The 18632-nt window shown below is 36.4% G+C and overlaps 1 protein-coding gene across 1 annotated transcript; it reads right to left on the minus strand.

The window, feature by feature from the left end:
* Window positions 1–2100: 2100 nt before the first annotated feature.
* Window positions 2101–17011, minus strand: LOC117343985 (solute carrier family 23 member 1-like). The gene is made up of 11 exons (XM_033906579.1): window positions 16827–17011; window positions 16363–16520; window positions 12613–12701; window positions 12300–12412; window positions 11375–11556; window positions 7301–7421; window positions 6513–6669; window positions 5746–5999; window positions 5046–5319; window positions 4564–4659; window positions 2101–2740 (listed from the first exon to the last, which is right to left on the minus strand). Exons 1-11 carry the CDS (start codon window positions 17004–17006, stop codon window positions 2523–2525), a joined length of 1842 nt encoding a protein of 613 aa, XP_033762470.1. The 5' UTR covers window positions 17007–17011; the 3' UTR covers window positions 2101–2522.
* Between the last annotated feature and the right edge of the window lie 1621 nt (window positions 17012–18632).

Genomic DNA, 18632 nt, shown 5'->3' on the forward strand with positions numbered 1-18632 from the left:
TTTTAATTTCATCACTTTATTTGCCATCTACTGACAATAATCAATATGAATCGTTGTTTTATCTCCTTTCATATAATCATTAAATGAAATGTGTCTGATTGTGCATTAGTCACAAAATCTTTATTCAATCACAATTTGGCATTTCATAGCAGAACATTAATATCTGTTTGAGGTTGAAATTTATCGTCTGATGACGGAGGTTTTCGTTTAATTGTTTAAATAATTTGGTGACAAGATGAATATCAAATACTTTGAAACAAACCAATTTCAAGATGTTCCACCATACACAAACATGCATTAACATATGTTTCCCTGTACTTTTCCGTCTGCTGTATCTGTAATTTATAAGAGTTGGTTGCTTGTGACTACTTAACGTCCTACCAATACCATAATATCATTTTAGGATACCGTCTACTTGCATTGTGTCAGCTTGGTGACCGCCATTTGGTGCCATTTCGATGAAATGGGATTGCATGCACATTTACTTTATATCTCTTCTGCTCTGTTATTCTCACTCAAACAAGGGCATTAGCGGCGATGGCATTTCAGCTCATTTTTGTATTTGCTAAGCTCGATCCTGTACAATTCTTTGTTTGCTAACTATAGAGCCTAAGTTGGGAATCTGGCCGACTATTGCATTGTTCCTCGCTTATCTAAGTTTAGAATTCCCCAACATTTTGTATAGGACTTGTTTAGAAGACCTGTGTTAGGCAGTATAAACAATTCATTTTTATCATTGAACCAGTGAAACCGGTGAAACAGCTTTAATTACGAAGTATCATAGATTTTTTTTTTAAATCCTGCTCCTTCCTCCCATCCCTTTTTTAAAATCATATTGAACAATTATAAACGAATTGCTTTTTTTTTCTGGACGACCCTATTCAATAACAGTATTACACAGCATTAATACCGATGGAAAAGTCCCAGATTACTACAAAGATTATCAGGTAAGTTTTCATTTACCGAGCTATTACAGAGCAGGATTCATTTTTGTCGTTTCTCGGTGTTCCCTCGATAAGGTCGTTAAAGCAGGAATCCAAACTAAATTGTCTTTTACGGTACAGATAGGTAGAAATATGTCCTCTTCTGTAAGGTATATCGATCTAAGACTTATCACCCTCAACCACAGGGGCTTGGCACGATTTTCCAAATGATAGTCTATATATATATGTATATAGTATCAAGGGTAGTAACTACAAAGAGGGGGAAGACGAACGTATTTAAAAAAAAAAATTGTCGTATTCTGCGGGTCAAAAATCTTAGTGACACATACATTACCTTAAAGATAAATGTTTTATTTTTCCAATGAGTGTTCGATGAACAAAATTGGCCAAGTATTATCCAAGTTATGACCTGACGAATTCGGAAATAGATGCTGAAATGGCTAGGTCGGAATCTCCCTGCCCGGTTGAATAGTCGCCTCGCCTCTAATGGGTACCTCAATAACCATTCAGAAATCGAAAAATCGACGCTTGCAGCGGTATACAGTAACCATAACTATGTCAATATAGGATGTCAGTTGGTTATGTTATCCGTCATGTGCCGTAGCCAATTCCATATTACATCACCGAGCTTACCGTCAGCAAAAAGAACCGCCATCTTTCCCTTCATTCGGAACGCTTCTTGGCTGTACCACCACTGTAACGACATAAACAAAGTCACGAAAGGTTAGGGAAAGATGGCGGTTCTTTTTGCTGACGGTAAGCTCGGTGATGTAATATGGAATTGGCTACGGCACATGACGGATAACATAACCAACCGACATCCTATATTGACATAGTTATGGTTACTGTATACCGCTGCAAGCGTCGATTTTTCGATTTCTGAATGGTTATTGAGGTACCCATTAGAGGCGAGGCGACTATTCAACCGGACAGGGAGATTCCGACCTAGCCATTTTAGCATCTATTTCCGAATTCGTCAGGTCATAACTTGGATAATACTTGGCCAATTTTGTTCATCGAACACTCATTGGAAAAATAAAACATTTATCTTTAAGGTAATGTATGTGTCACTAAGATTTTTGACCCGCAGAATACGACAAATTATTTTTTTTTTAAATACGTTCGTCTTCCCCCTCTTTGTAGTTACTACCCTTGATACTATATACATATATATATAGACTATAATTTGGAAAATCGTGCCAAGCCCCTGTGCCCTCAACGGCACAAATTGCATACACAACAAAAAGTTGGATACAAAGCTCACCGGAGTCGTGAAATAAAAGTTTGTTGTAATCAAAGCAGTTGGATACACATTTTACCTACTAGTTGGTTGTAATGTTTTACATGTATATATGCAATGATTTATAAACTATGTAATAATTAGAAATTTCTTTGAAGTATATACATTAACAATAATCAGAAAAAGTGTATATGAGAGTTATTATTTGAAGGTAGATTTAGGGAGGCAATTCAACTTGAAATTAAATGTATACTAAGTTTTCTATGATTTATTTTTCTTAATTTCACGTGAGCCGTATTTGTAGCTATCAATGATAATTGAATATAGTGACAGTTCGGTTACTCCTTTTCATGTACAGACTGTGTATCTACTATTGGATAACTATTGTCTGATGTGCGAGGTTGAAATGGACAGAAAGGTATGTATCTCATTATTTTATGCGACAGCCACTTTCTTGGAAGGAGAGGTTGATAAACCTCCACTCCCTCACTGTACTGGAATGTTTTAGCTCTATCCGGCTTCAGCCACCCAGCTATTCCTCTTTCTTCTATAGTGCCTGTTAGAAAAAAATAACCAAATCGAGTTAGAATCATCAATTTAGGGAAAGTTGTCAGTACAAATACTGCCTATAATTTCTGTATACTTTATCACGAGCTAACATCCGATTAATTGTTACCATACCCGAGGCAGTTCATACAACTGAGACCATACCTGGCACCATGTTATCGAGAAATGGACTATACCGGGTAATATGTTATCGAGAAATGGAAGACACCTGGCACCATGTTATCGAGAAATGGTATATACCTGGCACCATGTTATCGAGATATGGTATATACCTGGCACCATGTTATCGAGAAATGGACTATACCGGGTAATATGTTATCGAGAAATGGAAGACACCTGGCACCATGTTATCGAGAAATGGTATATACCTGGCACCGTGTTATCGAGATATGGTATATACCTGGCACCATGTTATCGAGATATAGTATATACCTGGCACCGTGTTATCGAGATATAGTATATACCTGGCACCGTGTTATCGAGATATGGTATATACCTGGCACCGTGTTATCGAGATATGGTATATACCTGGCACCGTGTTATCGAGATATGGTATATACCTGGCACCGTGTTATCGAGATATGGTATATACCAGGCACCGTGTTATCGAGATATGGTATATACCTGGCACCATGTTATCGAGATATGGTATATACCTGGCACCGTGTTATCGAGATATAGTATATACCTGGCACCGTGTTATCGAGATATAGTATATACCTGGCACCGTGTTATCGAGATATGGTATATACCTGGCACCGTGTTATCGAGATATGGTATATACCTGGCACCGTGTTATCGAGATATGGTATATACCTGGCACCGTGTTATCGAGATATGGTATATACCTGGCACCATGTTATCGAGAAATGGTATATACCTGGCACCGTGTTATCGAGATATGGTATATACCTGGCACCGTGTTATCGAGATATGGTATATACCTGGCACCGTGTTATCGAGAAATGGTATATACCTGGCACCGTGTTATCGAGATATGGTATATACCTGGCACCATGTTATCGAGATATAGTATATACCTGGCACCGTGTTATCGAGATATGGTATATACCTGGCACCGTGTTATCGAGATATAGCATATACCTGGCACCATGTTATCGAGATATAGTATATACCTGGCACCGTGTTATCGAGATATGGTATATACCTGGCACCTTGTTATCGAGATATAGTATATACCTGGCACCATGTTATCAAAATATATAGTATATACCTGGCACCGTGTTATCGAGATATAGTATATACCTGGCACCATGTTATCGAGATATGGTATATACCTGGCACCATGTTATCGAGAAATGGTATATACCTGGCACCATGTTATCGAGATATGGTATATACCTGGCACCGTGTTATCGAGATATGGTATATACCTGGCACCATGTTATCGAGAAATGGTATATACCTGGCACCATGTTATCGAGATATGGTATATACCTGGCACCGTGTTATCGAGATATAGTATATACCTGGCACCATGTTATCGAGATATAGTATATACCTGGCACCATGTTATCGAGAAATGGTATATACCTGGCACCGTGTTATCGAGATATGGTATATACCTGGCACCATGTTATCGAGATATGGTATATACCTGGCACCATGTTATCGAGATATAGTATATACCTGGCACCGTGTTATCAAAATATATAGTATATACCTGGCACCATGTTATCGAGATATGGTATATACCTGGCACCATGTTATCGAGATATAGTATACACCTGGCACCGTGTTATCGAGATATAGTATATACCTGGCACCATGTTATCGAGAAATGGAACATACCTGGCACCGTGTTATCCAGAAAACAGGCCAAGATTCCGCAACACAAGTTAGGGTTGGCCATGAGGTTCTTTATTATGCTATCACGATAGGCATCACCTAAACAACATCATACCTGACTAGTAAACATTGTAGAATATCAAAAAACAACATAGCAATGTGTGGTATAATAAAATAAACTACTTGTGATCTACAAGATAGGATTGATCATATGTGGTCCATTAAAAACTTTTGATTCATTTTCGTTTCAAAATATCTACATAATTTAATTATCCCTCCATACTGCCTCACTTTTGACTCTTGAACTGCAAAACGAGGAAGGCTATATGTTATGCTCCATCCAAGAACGATCGCCTGATCTCGGTGTCACTGTAAGAGGGAGTGATGGTGAGATTACGTTCTATAAAGGTTTTGATATGGAAATGACACTATAAAATGACCTCCTCCCTAAGGACGGTAGAAGTCCTTAATTAACCCGTTTGTACCTGTGTCTATGTCTCCGGGGTTCTTCTCCAGCCAGTAGGGGATCATGAGACCGACTAGAATGGCTATGCCGATGATGGCCACGTTTCGTGTGGACGATAACGAGACAGCGTGAAGGTTAGAGAGTATGATACCGTTAAACATGCCGTACATGATGATCATGGCGCCCCCTAGGACTGGGTAGGGCATTGTGATGAAGACGGCAGAGACCTTGCCAACCACGCCAAATATCATGTAGATCACACCCACCCACACAAACACGTTTCGGCTGGCTACCTGTTAAAAACACACACATATATAATTATTTACTTTACGCACATATGTTATCTAAGTCAAGATCCTTCTTTCAGACAACGGTTGTTTGAATAGTTCACTACCTCCTCAAAAGCATGAAGGTGCATTGAGAAATAATTCTTAACATTTGCAGAAGAAATACATCTACATAACTTTGAAATATCGTCACCCATAACATATGACTGTCTTTAATCTCATGAAAGACTAAGTGAATATAAAGATAACATATAGCCTGAAGGTTCCAGCACCTTGTCAATTATTCAGCTAACAATTAAAAACAACTTCACCATTATGATCTACAGAAATCACGATGCAGATTTTTTTTTATTTAAAGCAGTGTAAGCTTGCCAAGGTACAACCGTATTGACGATTATATTTTTCACTTGATAAATCGTTAATGTTAGATACCCTGGTCACTCCGACAGCCCCGATGTTTGCCCCGATTGTACTTGTAGCGTGTCCACATCCAATGGCGCCCGAGATAGCACTGCAAATCCCTTCCACAGCGATCCCCCGATTTATACCATGTGCAGCCGGTGGGGGTACGTTACATGTTCGTGCGCATGCGTTGTAGTCGCCGATGGAATCTAAGATTGATACTATAGTGCCGATCAGGAAGGCAACGAAGAAACCAACATTGACGTAAGGAGTTCCAAATTGATCTGAAATTATCGTTTACCTGATGTTAAATCTCTAATAAATTTTAACACGTAACTACATGGCTTAAGTGTCATATTCTGATTGCATAAGATATGATGTTACCAAAGGTTATCAGAATGTCGAAGATAAGTTCATGAATTATTAAAACCGATATTTGTTATGTGTTTAACATGAGCTTACTTACTGTACGATTGATAACCGGTCACGAATTTTCATTTAGCTTGGCAGAGACTTATTTAAATGTCATCAAGCTCTTATCCTCTTCAATTAATTTTATTAAAAACAAATAAAAACAAAAACAAAAACAAAAAAAAGAACCCCCCCCCCCCCCCCCCCCCAAAAAAAAAACAACCTTGGAGACGTAGACTCCCAAAGGTCGACACAATGCAATATTTCACAGGTGTTTATTGAGAAACAATGTTAATTATCTTCATGGGATACTACTAATAACTGAACCTTATAATGAATATGAATGGTAAATACATAAGCAGAGTGCGTAACAATTAAAATACTACTTGGATAAGGCACGCGGAACCACGTGGCATTTTTTATTATTCCCGCCCTGGCGTCCGTCCTGGCTAGATATTGGGGGTCCTTCGGATTATCAGTCAGTGCTCCAGCATGCGTCATAATTGCTGCCATCGTCCAACCAACCAGCATACCGATAAGGATCTAACAGAAAAGATATCAGCAATATTACTGATCTATGATCAAGAATGGTTGATACACAAAATCAAAGAGTTGATTAATCACGTGTTTCACCCGAACCAAGTCCCTGAAGAATGCGTTTCTTAGGTTTGTACCTGTTTTCCTGAGTAAATAACATATGGAATGGGTACTTTCTATATACGAGAATAAAGTGTAGGGTCTTGAGGTGGGGGGTTCCCCAATGTACTGTTAATGTCAGGGTTACTGTCTTTCGAGTACCCGTATGCTCTAGTATGCCATTAAACCTATACAATATCAACATTTATCCGATAGAAAAAAACTTCAAACTTTAATTTGATATAAATTTCACATCATTTGAACTTCAAAAGAGCGAATAAAGGGATGGGGTCACTAGTAATAACATATAGTAAATTATTTAGTTGTGTGAGTCCTTTATACGGTTTAAATTTGTAAGGTTTAGTTGCTGTTTCTCCTACACTACCAATATCTCCCACGTGTTTTTTACGATTTACATTTGTAATAATCGTTTGATTCGAGTTGGATTAACATTACGAACATAAGTAAAACTATTTTATCTATGATGTAAAACGGATGATTTTACTTCAGCGGCTATTGCTAAAACATAATAGCATACCGCAAACACTCGGTGTAAGGGATACCAGTAGATGTGGAAACCCTTCTTCTTCGACCAAGCTGGACATGGCATGTTCAGCTTACTCAAATACAGGGAAAGGATAATCGACGTAATTGCTGTCCTGGTAACAAAAAGAAAAAGAAAAAGACATTGAGCAGTGAGCATGAATAGGTAAACGAGATTATTCATTCATTTATTGGTTCATATCAAATACTCAAATTGTAACTTTGAAATATCGTGATCAGCAAATTATTTTACCGACAAGATCACCTCAATTCGGGAATGATAAAAGAATCAGTCCGCGTTAATCCTCTGCATTATAGTATCGCAGGAACGTAAAATTGTACCTGATCCTTCAATCACGTGTTCGTAAGAGGCAAATTGATATTGGAAGTAAAGTATTTTCTTATTTCTAAACTACGTGTTACCTGATGTCTGACACTAACTAACGTTTGATCTGTTTGAAACTTTAATGAAGGCTATATATTCTGTTCCCAGGCTGTGGTATATTACGTGGTGTTAAAGTGGTTTCTGCTGATCCCTTACTGAGGTAAAGAGGTTCAAAGCTGGGAAGGTTACACGAGGAAACACATTTAACCCATTCCTGTATAATGGATTGGAATATAAGTCATGCAAATATAGCTGAGACATGACATTTTGTTGAGATAGTACTACAATGGGTATACAATTTCTCCCGTTCAAGTAGGCATCGACTATATATAATATACTTTTAATGATTGCAATGTTAGGACGTAAAATATCGAACCAGACTTCTATATAGAACTTTGACTTTGTTGTGTGTTCTGTCTTGGAACACAAAAGCGACCAAAGAATGCTTGCATCATCAATATTACAACAATTGAGAGCTACATTTTAAGCTAATGCACTTTACGGTCTGTTAGAGTTCTTCATAGTAAATGCACTTTAAAATTACCCTGAGTGACTGACATCGGAAGACACTACGGTCGCGTGGACTTAGCTGTTGTAGAACATAAACTTAGAAAAATATACTGACTACATCAAATAAAAATGAGACGTCTTTCTCAGGCTGACAGTGTAAGATTAGCTTATAATCGATCGATCATTATTATACAGCTTGCGTAAAGACAGGCTTACAAGTAAGACTATGTCATTTCATTGAGAGAGTAGCAGTTTTCTCACGGTCATAGACTCTATCATGTTCTAATAACTTACTTTCTCTGCTCTGATTTATATATCATCTAAGGAATGTGGTTATTTTTTATAACCGATCGTGAAACTGATCGAATGACCCTCTTTTGTCTTTTTTTTTACCAAAGTATTGAACAACAAAAACCGAAATGCTTGGAATGCAAACTATAAGACAACAATGATAAGCCATGGTAAATTATGTCGATCCCCATTTATGTCTTCAAAACAGTTTTTTTTCCAATAACCGCACTGGTCTTGTCGTAGTGGCGGTTATTGTCGGACGCCAATGATAACATTTGAATAAAGGAAATGGACCTTTCGGTAAGCAGAATTGAAGAGAAAAATAAAATGAAAATGAATGTTCAATCCTTCAAAAACAACCGATCGTTTTGTTCATTCAGCGTGGAGCTGCTTTCTCAGTATAATTATAGGATTATGTGATAAGAATGACAAGATATCAGCACCTCTAGTACAAATGGAAGTAGATTCTAGCTATGAATTAAGCATCATCATACAGCTGTTTTGACCTTTAAGTATGTGTCAGTGACGTAAGGGACTAACGTGTTGATACTATAATACATATTACCGTTGGAAGGTGACAGGTCAAACTCGGATTTTAAGACTTAGCATGCGTGATGTCGAATATATTATGTCGTATATCTATTATAATGATTTGCATTTTTGTTGGAGAGGACCTACATGCTTGTAATGTTTATTGGTATCAAAGAGCATATTAAAGTATGTTGTATAATTGATGCACTTGTGTATGGCTAAAATTGAATGACCTGACATTTTGTTCACGTTGGCTAAAGGTCACACATTTACGGATATGTATGTATTTTATAACACTTTAAAGTAATTAACTTATCACATCAAAGGCATTTGAAATATTCGTTAGCACATTTGAATTAAACGTATTCAATAAAAATTCAAATTAGTATAAAAAGATATTTAGGATTGCGATCATCAAGTCACCATTTCTGCAGCATATCTTCTTTCTGTAGATTTAAATTACCACAAGTAATCAAACCAAGTCAAGGAATCTACAAATAATTTGGATGTATCATGGACTGGTTGGTAGGAAATCTCTGACTTCGTTAATTATGTCTTTATCGAACAATGTGCTTCTTTAGGAACAGGTCGCGGTTGTGCTTCCTTCACATGTTAAAGCACGATCATTCGTAATGATAAATGTAAATGTATAATTGATTCTAACAGGATTCGCTTGCAACGCATGCCTTGATTGGTTACGGACCATGTTCTAATCTGTGAAAAAAAAACCCATGATCAATCGTGTTAAGCCCCGCCCATCGGGATTAAGCCACGCCCAGTTTCTAATCGAAACAATATGGCGTCATGTCGCCTCTTAGCGAAATTAAAAAACTCCGCAACATTTAGAATTAAATTCAAAAAATACGCTCAGCAGTATGATGAAAACAGTTTCCAGTGCCGCATCCCTAAACTACACCTACACCAACCATTGTGTTAGGGTTATCGTAACGAGAGTCGTCACTGAAGCATTTTAATGCTGACAGTTCGGAGTCGCAAAAATGGCAATACTCTGACATTCTTCAAGCTAGAGCTGGTGTTAATCAGAAACTATCATGTCCGATGCGACATCCTGAACAAACGTTCATCAACAACCCTCTTCACAATCGGACTCAGCAACAAAATAAACGACCTTGCCCTCAGCCGTCTGACGTCACAGACAGGGCAATTTGCAATTCATAATACAACTGTTAATATCTATAAGTATTATAGTTGAAATATATATCTGTTAAGAAAGAATACTCCATATTCTCCAAAAGTTACTGTTCTAACAACTTATGTGAGGGATACGGTAGGGCTAGGCCTATAACAACGTAGCAAACACATGATCAGAAAGAAGTGTACAGTACCAAATGGAATGTATTTCGGTGAATTAATTAAACAAATATAGTCAATATTGTTCTTACCGTCATTTATTGATTGAACGTTCATTTCGTCCGTTTGTAGGCATCTAGCCAAGTAGAATCCGAAATGAAATGGAACAATTAGTGCACCAACCTTCACATAACGGTTGGGACTATAGAAACACATCAACACTGATTTTGTCGAAACGCACATATCGCTACGCATACAGAGTAAATCCATATACGTATTTAGATCTTCGGTAACAGGACTTTCACAACAATCCAAATACACCGCTTCGTCAACATACAGATCGAACTCTCGCGATTATGGGCGTGGCTAAATGACCGACTTTGAAAGCTTCTTTCTGATTGGGCAGTCCGCTACAGTATGGCAGGTCACTAGCGGAGGTCACATAGTACTTTACAGTGTATTTGTAGCGATGTAAAACAAAGTTTATACGTATATTTGACAATAAACGTGTTAGAATGGGGATAGTACGTTGATTTTCGTAGCTATACTGGCGATTAGAACACGAAATTTGGTTTAAACTCTCGTTCTATCGGTCTCGAGTTCAAATAAAATAAATCGCCAGTATAGACACTCAAAACAACGTACTATCCCCTAATTAGAATCAACATATAGTGTTGAGCTTATTCACGTTGCAATTAGACTCATGTCAATTTTAGGAGACACATGTCTAGAGAACCGTCAAGAAGAACACACACATGATGTGTACCTCTTTGAATAAAAATTAGAGTATGGTGTAAGAGTCAAAACGTAATACAGCTACAATAACAACTTGGTAGATCAATATAACCATAGTATTACAAATGATACAGATGTCGAGCTTACTGTGATAACCGCATGTATTCCAGTGATTTGTAGACATTCCATTAAACACTAATGTATCTGTCATTGTGTTCCATGCCATTATATACTGACGGTACTAATTTTCCTTCGGTGTGTTTTCAGGGATGAAAGAAACAATACGGTTTTATAATATTTACATACACAGCCGATATCCCCCAGTGTGCCTTGGCGAATTTACTAGACGATCTTGATATGAATATTCCGCCCACAAGGATGGTAGGTACAATGGTGACAGGTCCAATAAACCTCATGAGGAACCCCACGGTTCCTGTGAGACCAACAAAACAGTGGACAAGACCGACGAGGATCAGGGACCCCTGAAACTGTGTCAACATCAGAGAATGCAGATTTTATCATTAGTTTAGACATTTAATGATTGTCAGTCAACGAGTAGGAACAATGTATAGGAAATGTGTTTTCCTTGGTGACAGTACAGGGACAATTGGTTTTAATATTCAGAGACAGGCAAATATTGCAGAAGATCGCTCACTCAATATAATATCACCATTTTACACTAATTTAGCAATGTATAAAGTATATGCCGTATCACAAATATCAAACTGAATCGATATACTGAAGATTTTTCCCGTAGAGGTAAACGCGTGAAATCTAGGACTTAAAAGTATCTGTATAGAACAATCAATTTGCATTACACGTACAAATGGGATCAAGATTTTGCGAAAGTACATCATAGCGCAATAGAATTTAGGTCGAAATGAAACTACATTCCGCTTGTATGATTAACGTTTAATATTTTTAGTGTAGTCGATGAAACAGAAAACACGTTCCTTTCCAGAACACCTGGTTAAAATCTCTGTTCTATTTCAAGTCAAACTTTGATTTGTTATTATATTGTTCTGGTTTCAGACAGAATTGAATGCACACATTTACACAATGCCTTGTGCTCATTTGCATTGTAACTGCACTATTGCTTATTGGGGGGAAAGACAATTGATTTGACATACAATGCTTACCATTGATGTTTTTTTCCCAAATTAATTGAATTGATACTCTTTACATAATCTTAAATGAAGCATTTTTGTTTAAAATCTTATAAACAACTTACCTCTCGCAACCTGTAGAACGCGAATCTTCGTTTGCTCTCCATGTCAAAATGCGATGTCATATTTAATGCTTCAAAGTTGTACATAGTTTCATTTGTAACACTGATACTACTCCCTGGAAAACCATAATATATCATTAGTTGCGATGACCCATTTCTAAGTGGCATCATAAGTATTATATTGACGTAACCCAATCATTGGTCTATGAAATATAATGAACAAGATGGATGAACTGATTAAATGATATAACATATCTATTGAAATTTGTTAATACTTTGTGTATTATTGAAAGATGTTATGAAGGGGACCACTTACCCGGCACAGTACAGAAGTTGGAATTAAGACGCTGTAGGGCTAACAGAGGAATAACGTACACAGGTGTAGCCCCCTGGAACAGTGGTAATCTGTGAGTACAAAACAGTAAACATTACTTTATTACAGGAAGTCAACACGTGAATTGTTACGACTACATGCTATATTTCTATTGTTACATTGAAGCGTTACCTCACCGGTAAACCTAAGTAATTATCAGTATTGTGTCACGTGCCGTACGTTTGCCACTATCGTGTTTCATACGTATACCTTGTTACTAATAATAGTTCGGTGTAACGACCTTACAAGGTCGTGTTCTTGTGTTCCGGCAGTAATTTCTATCTGTTGTCCGTTTTTGGCGTTGTTGGTGAGATATATGTAAATGTGTGCATTGTAAGAAAGAGCTCCAATTTGAATGAGAGTATTTATATAATCAGTAATTTGCCGCGTTAGTTAGCATTTTTTTGTGAGACGGAAACTAACTTATGGGGTCCTACCTACAAGGCTCAGCCGTATTCGTAAATGGGTTAATATACAGCCACCCCTTCTGTCCCGGTAAAACAAACATGGAATCCCGTCCCCGTATCACGATACAAATTGTAGATATTTAAATGACATAAGACCCCAAATCAACGGCCGGGTTTTTTTTTTACCTTTACCGGGTATGTTTCCATTCTGCTGCAGTAATGCCACGAACTATTACGCGATAGCCAATGGGTCGTGAAAACAGTGTGACGATTAGAAAAAACTAGCCGTATTTTGAAATCATTATTATGTGCCTTATGTAAAGTACTGTAATATAAAATCACTGTGGTACTTTATATACAGTATCGTAATATGAAATCACCGTTGTACTTCATATACAGTATTGTAATATGAAATCACCGTTGTACTTCATATACAGTATTGTAATGTAAAATCACCGTTGTACTTCATATACAGTATTGTAATGTGCAATCACCGTGGTACTTTATATACCGTATTGTAATGTAAAATCACTGTGGTACTTTATATACAGTATTGTAATGTGAAATCACAGTGATACTTTATATACAGTATTGTAATGTAAAATCACTTTGGTACCTTATATACAGTATTGTAATGTAAAATCACTGTGGTACCTAATATACAGTATTGTAATGTAAAATCACTGTGGTACCTTATATACAGTATTGTAAGGTAACATCACTTCACTTTGGTACCTTATATACAGTATTGTAATGTGAAATCATCGTGGTACTTTATATACAGTATTGTAATGTAAAATCACCGTGGTACCTTATATACTGTATTGTAATGTAAAATCACTGTGGTACTTTATATACAGTATTGTAATGTGAAATCACCGTGGTACTTTATATACAGTATTGTAATGTAAAATCACTGTGGTACTTTATATACAGTATTGTAATGTAAAATCACTGTGGTACTTTATATACAGTATTGTAATGTGAAATCACTGTGGTACTTTATATACAGTATTGTAATGTAACATCACTTTGGTACTTTATATACAGTATTGTAATGTTAAATCACCGTGGTACTTTATATACAGTATTGTAATGTGAAATCACCGTGGTATCTTATATACACTATTGTAATGTGAAATCACCGTGGTACTTTATATACAGTATTGTAATGTAAAATCACAGTGGTACCTTATATACACTATTGTAATGTAAAATCACAGTGGTATCTTATATACAGTATTGTAATGTAACATCACTTCACTTTGGTACCTTAAATACAGTATTGTAATGTAAAATCACCGTGGTACTTTATATACAGTATTGTAATGTTAAATCACCGTGGTACTTTATATACAGTATTATAATGTGAAATCACCGTGGTATCTTATATACACTATTGTAATGTGAAATCACCGTGGTACTTTATATACAGTATTGTAATGTAAAATCACAGTGGTATCTTATATACAGTATTGTAATGTGAAATCACTGGTACCTTATATACAGTATTGTAATGTAAAATCATCGTGGTACCTTATATACAGTATTGTAATGTAACATCACTGTGGTATCTTATATACAGTATTGTAATGTGAAATCACCGTGGTATCTTATATACAGTATTGTAATGTGAAATCACCGTGGTACTTTATATACAGTATTGTAATGTGAAATCACCGTGGTATCTTATATACAGTATTGTAATGTGAAATCACCGTGGTATCTTATATACAGTATTGTAATGTGAAATCACCGTGGTATCTTATATACAGTATTGTAATGTGAAATCACCGTGGTATCTTATATACAGTATTGTAATGTGAAATCACCGTGGTATCTTATATACAGTATTGTAATGTGAAATCACCGTGGTACTTTATATACAGTATTGTAATGTGAAATCACCGTGGTATCTTATATACTGTATTGTAATGTGAAATCACCGTGGTATCTTATATACAGTATTGTAATGTGAAATCACCGTGGTATCTTATATACAGTACTGTAATGTGAAATCACCGTGGTACCTTATATACAGTATTGTAATGTAAAATCACTGTGGTACCTTATATACAGTATTGCAATGCAACATCACTTCACTTTGGTACCTTATATACAGTATTGTAATGTGAAATCATCGTGGTACCTTATATACAGTATTGCAATGTAAAATCACTGTGGTACCTTATATACAGTATTGTAATGTGAAATCACCGTGGTATCTTATATACAGTATTGTAATGTGAAATCACCGTGGTATCTTATATACAGTATTGTAATGTGAAATCACCGTGGTATCTTATATACAGTATTGTAATGTGAAATCACCGTGGTACTTTATATACAGTATTGTAATGTGAAATCACCGTGGTATCTTATATACTGTATTGTAATGTGAAATCACCGTGGTATCTTATATACAGTATTGTAATGTGAAATCACAGTGGTATCTTATATACAGTACTGTAATGTGAAATCACCGTGGTACCTTATATACAGTATTGTAATGTAAAATCACTGTGGTACCTTATATACAGTATTGCAATGCAACATCACTTCACTTTGGTACCTTATATACAGTATTGTAATGTGAAATCATCGTGGTACCTTATATACAGTATTGCAATGTAAAATCACTGTGGTACCTTATATACAGTATTGCAATGTGAAATCACTGTGGTACTTTATATACAGTATTGTAATGTGAAATCACCGTGGTACTTTATATACAGTATTGTAATGTAACATCACTGTGGTATCTTATATACAGTATTATAATGTAACATCACTGTGGTATCTTATATACAGTATTGTAATGTGAAATCACCGTGGTACTTAATATACTGTATTGTAATGTGAAATCATCGTGGTACTTTATATACAGTATTGTAATGTGAAATCACCTTGGTACTTTATATACAGTATTGTAATGTAAAATCACCGTGGTACTTTATATACAGTATTGTAATGTGAAATCATCGTGGTACCTAATATACAGTATTGTAATGTAAAATCACTTCACTTTGGTACCTTATATACAGTATTATAATGTAAAATCCCTTTGGTGCCTTATATACAGTATTATAATATAAAATCCCTTTGGTACCTTATATACAGTATTGTAATATAAATCCCTATGGTATCTTATATACAGTATTGTAATATAAAATACCTTTGGTACATTGTAATATAAAATCCCTTTGGCACCTTATATACAGTATTGTAATATATAGCCCCTTTGGTACCTTATATACAGTATTGTAATATATAACCCCTTTGGTACCTTATACCAAGTGTAACCTGTAGGAGTGTCGTGACGCCATTCATGAACATTGTGGAGCTGAGGAGGTCTGTTTTGATGTCTGGGAAGTCGGAGGCACACGCGACATCGGCTACAAAGGTTGAGATCGCCAACGATCCAGACAAGGACAGGAGTGCTTGCTACACATGGAAAAAGAATAACAGAACATACGTCTGGTCAGGTAGATGCAAATGCTTATTTGAAAAAAAAACACAAAGAAAATAAATGCTGTCAATGTTGGAAGTTTTGTTGAACTCGTGTGGATGACGCACAATAACAAATACAAGGTTATTAAACAGCTTGATATAGAAACAGACATCTAACATGTGGAACCTCAGATACCACACGGTAATAAACTACTTTCCAATAAGATGCTGACCGTTAATTGTTCGTTTGGTTTTCATTAAATTTTCAAAATCCTGTATAGTAGAAGACAATAACTTTACCTGGAGTGCAAAGAAGATGGACATGTAGACAGGCGGTGTATCCGTGACTTTGTATAGTAATGTTTCGGGCGTGGTCAGATCATATTCTACCTCAACTTTACTGGTTTCATTATCTTTGTCCATCAACAGAATTTCCTCCTTCGTATCCAGGGATCTTTCATTTAAATTATTTTCCTCCATATCCATATCCAACAGCTGTAAAAATAATATGTCATTGAAGGAGGAACGTCATATTTAAATTTGTAAAAACAATGGTCTGTCTCAACAGGATTATGTCTAATCAAGATTGTTTTTATTAAACCAATCAATTATCTAGTCCCACAAAGTCCTTCTCTTTACATATTACCTCAGCCCTGCATAATCCGAACTGTGTCTGTTCTGTAATCCGGCCATAAGTAAGTTCCGTTCCTTCTTTTAACTAGTAAATATACTCCGTGGAAACGGTCTGGTCTAGTAAGCTGCGGTTGATACCAGTGGGTCTTGCGGGTGTTTATAAAGTTATACATGACCCTACCACTGTCAAGATAGACTAGGTCAGCAAAACAACTGGATTCCATTCACGCATCACAAAGAATAGTGTCATGTTAGCAAAAACCTATGGTGTGTAAGATACAGTAACAAACTGCCTAAAGGGCCTACGATTGCCACATACCCAGATGAGGAAATGGAGGTTGATGCTATCTCGCTCAAGTTAGAAATAAATCTACTTTACCGCAACCGATATAGATGATTGACTCACAATGGGGGGTATTGCTTCTGAAAGGAAATTACACATTTCGACAGTGTTCGACCTGTTTATCCAGGTACGGCCACGCAGAATGAGCCAGATGTCGAAACGGGAAATGAAATAGTGATGAGCTGGGCTACAAACATGTATGTGTGATATTAAAAAATGGAGAAAAAATTACCTACAAGATCTAAAACAAGGATGACAAAAGACTCCATTTTAATATGAAAACGAGCTCTATTCAAAAGTTAGTTAAATACCCTTTTACTGTCGTAAATTAAACCGTTATACGATGTTGTCCAATTTGATAATAATACAATGTGATAACGAATGTAATAGTTCTGCTAAACTTAAAATCTTAAAAAAATATATCTAAAAGCATTTGGCATTATAAAATAAGTGAATAAGGGAAATAGTTCCAAGTGAACGGGGGAAATGGTTACAGATGTACGGGGAAATAGTTACAAGTGAATGGGGAATTAGTTACAAGTGAACGGGGGGAATGGGTACAGATGAACGGGGGAAATAGTTCCAAGTGAATGGGAGAAATAGTTACAAGTGAACGAGGGGGGATAGCTACAAGTAAATGGGGGAAAATAGTTACAAGTAAATGGGAGAAATAATTACAGATGAACGGGTGGAAATAACTACAAGTGAAGTGGGAAATAGTTACAAGTGACTGAGGAAAAAGTAACAAGTGAATGGGGGAAATAGTTACAAATGTATGGGGGGAATAGTTCCAAGTGAATGGGAGAAATAGTTACAAGCAAATGGGGGGAAATAGTTACAAGTAAATGGGGGGAAATGGTTACAAGTGAACGGGGGAAATAGTTCCAAGTAAATGGGGGGAAATGGTTACAAGTGAACAGGGGAAATAGTTACAAGTAAATGGGGGGAAATGGTTACAAGTGAACGGGGGAAATAGTTACAAGTAAATGGGGGGAAATGGTTACAAGTGAACGGGGGAAATAGTTCCAAGTAAATGGGGGGAAATGGTTACAAGTGAACAGGGGAAATAGTTACAAGTAAATGGGGGGAAATGGTTACAAGTGAACGGGGAAAATAGTTACAAATGAATG

This window comes from Pecten maximus, chromosome 15 (genome assembly GCF_902652985.1).
Source record: "Pecten maximus chromosome 15, xPecMax1.1, whole genome shotgun sequence".
NCBI classification, from domain to species: Eukaryota; Metazoa; Mollusca; class Bivalvia; order Pectinida; family Pectinidae; genus Pecten; species Pecten maximus.